The 9,565-nt window shown below is 39.1% G+C and overlaps 1 protein-coding gene across 1 annotated transcript; it reads left to right on the forward strand.

Annotated features, from left to right (window-relative positions):
- The first annotated feature begins 578 nt into the window (after window positions 1-578).
- opn4.1 (opsin 4.1) lies at window positions 579-8,215 on the forward strand. Its single transcript, XM_026937197.3, has 5 exons — window positions 579-2,354; window positions 4,012-4,100; window positions 4,178-4,286; window positions 5,015-5,104; window positions 5,282-8,215. Exon 5 carries the CDS (start codon window positions 6,539-6,541, stop codon window positions 8,033-8,035), a length of 1,497 nt encoding a protein of 498 aa, XP_026792998.3. The 5' UTR covers window positions 579-2,354; window positions 4,012-4,100; window positions 4,178-4,286; window positions 5,015-5,104; window positions 5,282-6,538; the 3' UTR covers window positions 8,036-8,215.
- The last annotated feature ends 1,350 nt before the right edge of the window (window positions 8,216-9,565 follow it).

A 9,565-nucleotide genomic window follows, 5' to 3' on the forward strand; every position in this document is an offset into this window, starting at 1 on the left:
GCACATGTTCATTTTTAAAGTCATGTTGCTGGGTAGCTTTTACATTTTGCAAATAGAGTTTATAGACAGGATGGGATGGTGATGCAGAGGCATGGTGGTCTCCGCTTCCTGTCTGTGTGCATATTTCGCATATTCTCACATGTTCTCTGCTTTCCTTCCACCTCCCAAAAACATGCTGGTAGGTGGATTGGCTACTCTAAATTGCTTCTAGGTGCAAGTGTCCACCGCAACCCTGACCATGATAAAGCAGCTACTGAAGTTACATGACTGAATGAGTTTATAGACATTAGATCATTAGGTTATATATACACGATTATATACAGGCTTGCGTGTATAACTGAGAATTGCATCTCTTGTTGTTATTATTGCAGCATCCAGAAGAAAAGCTTGGACCTCCACTCACGGCGGCATCACACTGGAGAGTCATTCCCATGCCCACTGTGCCAGTACTCAACACCGGACCGGCAACTGTTGCTGCGACACACACGCAAACATCACACCTCTGAGAACTCTTCTATACTCGGGCCGAGGAGTGCACCGTCTTCCAAAAGAACCGGAACCTCCAAATAACACGGACTACCAGGGCTGCAATGATTAGTCCGAATAGTTGATGATGTCAGTTAGGAAAAATTGCCTTAACTTGCTTAACCAATGAAGAATATAAGAGAGCATGGGTCTCTATTTCTGGGTGGAATGTAACACTAAGTGAAGCCCCTGGGGGCAGCAGTGGTGCTGACAGTAGTACTGTACCACACAGTGCTACCATGTACAGAGCTGTTTTTAGGCCCAACACTGTGGAGGCAGTTTTAAAGAACACACACAAAACAGATCGAAAGATTTCACATACAACATACAGTTAACAGAGCTAAGCCGAACAGAGCCATTAGAGCGAATGTGGAAAAAGGTTTAATATCATTCACACCGAGTTCATATGGACATGACTGATAGAAAACATGATGGTGAGAGCTGCACTCTCTCTTACAAACACAACTTTCAATGATGGTGGCAACGAGAGGAATTAAAAAAGCAAATCCTTAAACACTTCACGTAAGTAAAAGCATGGTACAATGCAGTCTATGCAAAGCAGAGATGCCTTTCATAACAGTACAAGCATTAAAAAATGACAGAAGCCAAGAGCTCCTGCTTGGGGAGTGGAGTATACTAAGCAGTTAATATTACATCTCATTCAAGAGGCTTGGTATTTTCTTTTATGTAATAGTGAAATATGTCTGGCAATTTCATAGATTAATGAGGCAAGTTAAGTTTGATTTTTACATTTTTAGCCTGATTCATTTTGTGATTTAATACAGTTTTGATAAAGAGGGAGAGAAAAAGATCAAATTAAATCAACAAAAGTCAAAAAGTCAAGGTTTGTGTGCTATTATTTAAAATAAATAGATGATCAAATTCTTTATTTGTAATTTAAATTGGTTGTTATTGTAACAGGGAATAATCATTAGAGATTATCCCTAGAAGAGTCAGTAGAATAAGATGTTAAAAGTAGTTTTTCCTCACAGTTTTTACATTATATTATTGAAAAAAACAATAAACAACAATGCCAAATATTTGTTACAGCTTTTCTCATTTATGAGTCACATTTAAGCCAATTTATCAAAAACTATTTTGCTGATTAGTTCACATGAATAATCGACTGTTCAAATATTTTTTGTGGCTCTATAGACTACTAAAACGATATTTGCATTTTGAAGTGGAATCATTTTTAGGTTTGTTTAAACTGAGGTGATTGTTGTGAAATATCTTTTTTCATAGCACTTTTATAATTTTAAAATGGAATAATCTTTCAATAATTGATTATACAATGAAAGTAAAATCCTTTCTATGAGAAACATCCTGCTAGGCTGTCCTTTTTGTTTTTTTTTGGGATTAGAATGAAATGGTTTTGCACCTGAACAATTAGCTTATCGAACTACAGGATATAACTTTCAGTACACCTCAAACACTGGGATGTTGAATGTCGATGTAAGACTGCTTAAACTTAGTTGGCTAAAAGTCTGTTGCCTAGAGTGAAATCCCATTACTCATGCAAATTAAATGTAGCCAACATGGTGTCTTAAAGATCCATGTTTCCCATAGACACGGAGGGGAATGTTGGAATACCTCCAAGCTGAAGTCAACCAAGATTTACCCTGTACACTTACAGGGTGGTGCACTGTGGGTTCTAACAAACAGTGCTGCTTATTCTGGCTCACACTACTTCACACATCGCATAGAGAAGGGACATAAATAAATTCCCTGCACAGATCTATTTAGTATACTGATATGCACTTTTAAACAGAACTGAGAAACGTTTCCTTCCCTAAAAAGTGCGTGAAGTTAGCGTGAAGTGGACTTGGGTGAGTTTCATCTTTCACATAATTTATTTTGACTACCTACTTGTGATCAGGAAGTTGTTTTCTAGAGTTTCTAATGCGCAAAATCAGGTCACTGCACTCTTTAGTACAGTAGTATGCAGAATTATCATGTGTCTCAAAGAAGCTGATGTAACACTAATGTGCACTTGAATCAACAAACAAATCCACTTGAATCAAAGGATTTAAGTAGGCAGCTTGCACAAAGATGGGATTAAGTGTAGGTTAAATCTCCTGTGCAATACTTACATATTTAATGTTAGAAGATGAATTTTCACAGCAGAGTGTTTGTCAGATAAACCAAAAGTACTCTCACTTAAATATCACTCTCCCAACCATTATACAACCAAGCTCATAACCGTTCACAAGCTAATAAAAGTATACAGGCTGTATCTAAGATTCTGACTTGGCTAGTGGTTTTCTGATATCACAGTGTAAAAATGTAAACATTGATGAACTTTGCAGTAACACCTTGATAGATACATGCAGTTAATCAGCTGCATCATGTTGAGTAGTGAAGTAAATTTCCTCAAATTAATGAAGGTGTTCTTTGGTTTGACCCTTAATGGAACCCTTTCACACTACACAATTCTTTCTCAACCTCCAGCACACATTTGCTATATAATCCTTTGGGAATGTTGAAAAAAGTTCAACTTTTCAGAAAAATCACTGAGGGACCTCAGGCACTTTATTACCTCTTGACCAATCAGGTTGCAATTTGTGGGGCAAGAGAGAGAAAATTCAATTCAATTCAATTCAATTCATTTTTATTTGTATAGCGCTTTTTTACAAAGGTCATTGTCTCAAAGCAGCTTTACACAAACAAAAGTAAAGTGAAGTGTGTGTGTGTGACGTCTCTGATGAGCAAGCAGGGCGACGGTGGCAAGGAAAAACTCCCTGAGATGGTGATAGGAAGAAACCTTGAGAGGAACCAGGCTCAACAGAGAACCCATCCTCATATGGGTTTACACTGTAGTGTGCGTGTGTGTGAGTACAATGTGTGTTGGTGTAGTCCATGGAAAACACAAAGAGCTGGTGAAAACTTGGTCTTATTAGTGAACAAATATAAAGAGAACTACGACATGTTTAGTATTTCATTGCCAATATTTTGTCAACCTAATTTAAGGTGAGTTTACAGTTATAGTGTCACGTGGGACGCTTTTTTCCATCAGCATAGAAGGCGCTCAGGCCAGTGATTTTCTTCCCGCCAGTGTGAAAGCACCCTTAAAGGTTCTGTGTAGAGCCCTACACAGTGTTTTAGACAGGGTTCTAAGAAAAACCTCTTTAGGGAGCTAAGATCCATTGACTATCCAAAGAACCCATTGGAAACCCTTTAGTCTAGGAGTGTGAAGTACTGAAGTGTTTATACTCCACTGCTTTCCATCCCTGACGTAAAGAATTAAAAGCTGGGCAAAAAGTCAGACAAAAGTGTAAAGTGTGTTTATGATCTAGCTGAGAAAAGAGTATTAGAAATTCGAAATAATCATTTCCAGAAGGTGGAATCCTGATATTTATAGCTGCAAATTTCACACTTAAATTTAATGGTTTAACACTTTTAGGCAGACGGCAGGAATTTCACAGAAATGATATTATTTCTTTAAATGTTTAAAACTTATTTTCCTATTCATGTGCACCTGAGAAGCTAAAAGAATCATGGAATCAACAATGACACAAAGCCAGTTGGACGAGGTGGAAAAATTACTGACCAGTATAATCTGCATGTTTAATAAGGTATGAAAACAGTTTTGATCCAAGTGTTTTGATTTTAAACACATTTTTTTTTTGTAATAAGTTTTTGTCTTTCTCAGTATTCCCAGTCTGAAGCATTGCTCACATTAGTTGAGGAACCTCTACCTGAGGAGGCTATGAAAGCCACCTATGACTCGGGTCAGCCTTTCAGCCCAGTCACAGAGGCAGGTTTGTAAAGAACTTCACACCTCTGGGATAATAATCAATGATGGGATGGTGCTCTGTGGCCCAACACAAAGCACAGTTACTATCATTACCCTATAACAGCATATCACAAAGTGTTCATACCACAGAACTTTACTGGTGATTACAGTTTTCTTTTAATTAAGAATAAAACATCATAATTTTATTCATTTATAGTTGCATCTAATGTTGTGGAACTTCTGTGAAACAAGTTAGTTCCTGTTATCACTAATATTATACCTCACCAGCTTCTCTTTTTTTCCTCTTTTTAAAAATAAGACATAAAAACGCAGCTTGTCATGTTACTTTACCTCTGACTGTTACAAAGTGCTGAAACTGGAGACTCCTTTCATAAATGTGAAATAAAATCCTTAAACAAAACATCACCATATTAATGATTATAATTTTTTTGGTCGTTAAATAATATATTCTTTAATTGTTTATTAGTAGGTTTAGAGAGTCTGCTACAGAAGTTCCTGTAAATGAGCTTTTACTATAGATATGATAGTATATAAGAACGAGCAAATCAGAGTTGCCACTATAGAAAATGAATCTTCTGACCAATCAGAATGGAGAATTCATCAGCGCTGTGGTATAATTGAGATTATAATACAATTCCACGTTCCACCCCATTGTTGATTATCTTCCTATAAACGCACAGCCAATCATTTTATTCCTTACGTATTTTATCTGATGATGATCTTGCTTTCCAGATGTATGGAGGTCCAATGGATTCTGCTTGGCCAACACTGAAACTATACTTTTTGATGCATCTTTATTGAAGGAAAGTGAGAAATCAAAGTGTGAGTAAGATCACTGACCATCTTTCAGTAAAACTGACAGTTTTAAATTAAATACGGAGTGCGTGTGAGTTTATGGGCTCATAAGCTCTCATTGCCATGTTGCACATACAATAGTTAAGTGTGGCATTAGATCATGAGATCACTTAGTTGCGTATTCTCCAAATGTTCACCTTCTAGGTGCTGACATGGACACAGACACGGTGTGAGAGGATGTGCAATGAAGAAACCACAACTTTGATTCCCAATAAAATTGGGCTACATAATCCAGACCATATTATTAATATACCACAAAGTAGTATTATTATCTCCAGGCATTGTGGAATGACAGACTGTGTAGCAGTACATTGGCTGCCACCTCCTGGTTAGTTTATGCCTGCCTCATTTCATGAATTTCATCCCTGCTATCATCACCAATGCTCTTAATAGCCTGCTAATACATTTTTCTTAATTGTAAAAGGCAAAGGACTAAATCAGATAAGTTCTTATTCATGTCAAAAATGCCAAAACGTTTGTAGGATGGTGCTGCATTTGTATTTATAGTTTTATAATTAGATGAAGTGTGAAGAGTGCGGAAATTAAATGTCACATTGAATTCCTATATACTAGAGTGTTGTTATAAATCAATAAACACTTAATATCATTAGCACAAAACTAAAATGTCCAGTCTTATCAGTTTATTTCAATTTACGTTTGTAAAGTCCCTGTTATAATGGCAGATTTCAGGGAATTAGATTTCCGAGATTTTCCAGTGAATCAATGAGAATGTTCACTGTTCAGGTTACTAAGCACTTCTTAAAATAAAGGATGTTAATTACAGGAACAAGTGATTTGCTCTACATTTTGAACTCTGCATAATGGATTCAGCTCCCCACAACCACTCAAACGATCTATTTAGCTTCATTTTGGGTCAGATAAGCATTGGTTTTCCATCTGCACCTCTTTAGGGCTTACATTTTAACCTGAACTCAAGTAGTAGTGACAGTTAGTCAGTTAATGACCCCTAAAATCCATAGTTTTCATGGTCCACTTTTTCCTCTTGCTCTAAGGGTCCAGTTCTTTGTCAGCTGATGCACACTATTTTGGGGAAAACCACATATTGAAGGTAAACTAATGTGTGCATAACATGTATTTTTGGAGAGGCTTAATTCTGAGTCTGCTACAATTTTAAATGTCCATCATAGGTGAGAAGATCAATCCATAGATATAAAATCAGACCAGAGAACACAAATCAATGCCATCCTGTGTGCAATGATCAATATACATATAAAAAGCTAATGCTGGAGACATTTTGCTCAGGTTGAAAGCAGGACGAGATACGTTTTTTTACACTTTCCACCAAGACTTCTTTTAGTATAACCTACATTTATGTAATTTTGTTTTAAAATTACATTATATTTTGGACCATTCCTGGTGAATTTCTGCATTACCAACATCATGAACCTCCAGTCAACTCAGAGTGAGTATCTCTGCCACCCGGGTGATTCTAACTGCACGGATGTGTTCAAGGAGTCCCTGAGTGTTGAAAACTACAAGATGCAGCATGTACCGTCCCATGGGCCGACCCCCATCCACCACAGTGAGTTTCCACACCTGTTTCCTACCGTGGATGTCCCGGATCACGCTCACTACATTATTGGGTCGGTCATCCTCATAGTGGGGATCACAGGCGTAATAGGAAATGCGCTGGTCATCTACGTATTTTGCCGCAGCCACCCACTACGTACACCAGGGAACATGTTGGTGGTCAACCTGGCTGTGTCTGACTTCTTCATGTCGCTTACACAGTCGCCTGTGTTCTTCTTGGCCAGCCTGCACCGGCGTTGGGTGTTCGGGGAGCTTGCGTGTGAACTGTATGCCTTCTGTGGTGCCCTCTTTGGGATCTGCTCCATGATGACTCTAACAGCTATAGCTGTCGACCGCTGCCTCGCCATAACCCGGCCTCTTGCTTTGCTGGGGCAGGTCAGTCAAGGCAGAGCTGGTACAGTGCTAGCCATGGTGTGGCTCTATGCTCTGGGCTGGAGTCTACCTCCTTTCTTCGGCTGGAGCGCATATGTTCCAGAGGGTCTCCAGACCTCCTGCTCTTGGGACTACATGTCATTCACGCCATCGGTGCGCACCTACACCATTCTTTTGTTCATGTTCGTCTTCTTCATCCCTCTGAGCATCATTGCTGCCTGTTACTTGGCCATCTTCCGAGCCATTCGAAAAACCCGGAGAGAGGTAAGACGACTTGACTCCGGTGAGACACATAAGGTGCTCGAATGCATCAAGAGCGAATGGAAAATGGCTAAAGTGGCCCTCTTGGTCATCTTACTATTTGTGATTTCCTGGTCGCCTTACTCCGTGGTGGCTCTCACAGCCACAGCTGGCTACGCCCATGTCCTCACTCCTTATATGAACTCCATCCCTGCGGTGATCGCCAAGGCCTCTGCCATCCACAACCCCATAATCTATGCTATTACACACCCTAAATACCGACTAGCCATTGTGCGCTATGTTCCACTTCTTCGCCTTATCCTGTGTGTTGGAACGAATAAGTGCTCATCCTCCATCTCCACCAGTGGCACCTCTTCTCAGCAGACAGCCCTAACCAGCCAGCATGCCCTGGGTGTCCGGATTGGCAATGCCACGCGTACTAACTGCCGCTGGGGGAAGACACGGCTGTCCTCTGCTTCTGACACAGAGTCCTGCTGGACAGACAGTGAGGCTGATGGCTCGAGCGCCAACTCGCTGCCTTTCGCCAGACGCGTGTCTACAGAGATCTCTTCAGACACTGCCATTCCTCCAGAGCAGGCTGGCATGAGCACAGGAATTGGGCTGAAAAAGGTGAAAGCTGGCAGAGTTAGCAGCATGCCTGTGCCCTCCATTACTCTGGAACCAGAGGGAGGAATGCTTTCTGATGGTAAAACCTTTCTCCTATCAGGTAACTGACAGAGGATTGCCACTGCAGGGCTTTGGTGGATATTCTCCTTAAAAATTACTTCACTGTATATACTGTATGGTGTAGTATTAAAGATGGGTAAAATTGCTCCAGTTGTTCCTCTTTTATTTTTGTACAAATTTAATCATATGTAATTTCGCTGAATGTATAGGATTAAATTGTATTAGTTTTACTAAAACTAAAATGTTCTTGACAATTCTTTTCAGAAGCATTTACTAATATAACTGCCCTGTGTACACCAGTGTTTTCTTTATATATTTTAAAACCTGAATAAAAATACTTGAGTTATCAGCCATGCTTTTTATTTTCACAGACTCAGTCTAAGCCTACTTAAGCATAACTACAGCACAGTTAAAAAATTCTTGCTTAAAGAGCAATTCCAATGACCCACATGTCTATTATCATGCCCTTCTTCATCAAACTCTTTTGATCTTCAGCAGGTCAAACATAGAAAGACACTCGCTGATAGAGGACTTACTTGGCAGTAACTAAGTAATAAAAAAGCAATACTATCAATCATCATTTTATTCATTGTTATCTATGCATTATGTCTATGTCTATGCATTATGCATTGTTATCTAGCTTGTATGTCTTCCAGGCAGAATTAAACAGACAGGACACCCGCTCTCCTCAGCCCCATGGCCATCTCTGAAGCAGTTTTGCAAACAGTTGCATTTCAGGGAAATGCATTAGTTACTGTATCTTCGTAGTTTTTCTCTATCCTGATAGAATCAGTATTTGAAGAACCAATTGACAAATGTCTCCCACTTTCCCATTTAAACCAACAAACCACTACCTGGCATCCTTAAACAATACATTACAACAATATACTATACAACACAATGAGTCATGATGTTTGCTGCTCTCTTTCTAGCTAGTTATGGAGAGATGTACACAACATGATGCTTTGACTGCTTGACTACTTGTTAGTGAAAATAAGATGTGTCACACGACAGCACACAAAGGTGCATTAGTCATGATTTGTCAAGGCTGAAGCTCTAGCTGGTTAGTAGGTGGAGTACAACAACATTGGAACTATTTTTTTTTTACATGATGTGCCCACGAAGTGTACAAAAAGCATGCACCCAGAATCTACAGTCGCCAGTGGAACAGAGATGTCACTGCTGTGAGAATGGTCAATGTTTTTCTTTGTAATGAGCTCCCATGAGATTCATTGTTAGCTAGTATTCATTGTTAGCTTGAAGCATTAGCAATTTGATGCAAGGTGGTTATAAAGGTGGTTCATCAAAACCTTATCTAGATCTCTATGTGATAAAAATGTACCTATCTGATTTGTTATGTAAAGCTGTCCATTCAAACAATTCAATGGTTTATACAGATTGAGTTTACATACATGTCCTAATTGCAGTGTTTCTAATTGTGTGTTCAGCTTCATCCCCTTCACCAGTAATAAGTTTCTTTGAAAACAGCTGTCAGTGTTTATGTTCAGTTTAGTATATTTCTTGCCCTTATGTTTTTTTTTGGAATCATGGCCTGAATGCCTGCTCTAACATGTTTCC

Source organism: Pangasianodon hypophthalmus, chromosome 4 (genome assembly GCF_027358585.1).
Source record: "Pangasianodon hypophthalmus isolate fPanHyp1 chromosome 4, fPanHyp1.pri, whole genome shotgun sequence".
Lineage (NCBI taxonomy): Eukaryota > Metazoa > Chordata > Actinopteri > Siluriformes > Pangasiidae > Pangasianodon > Pangasianodon hypophthalmus.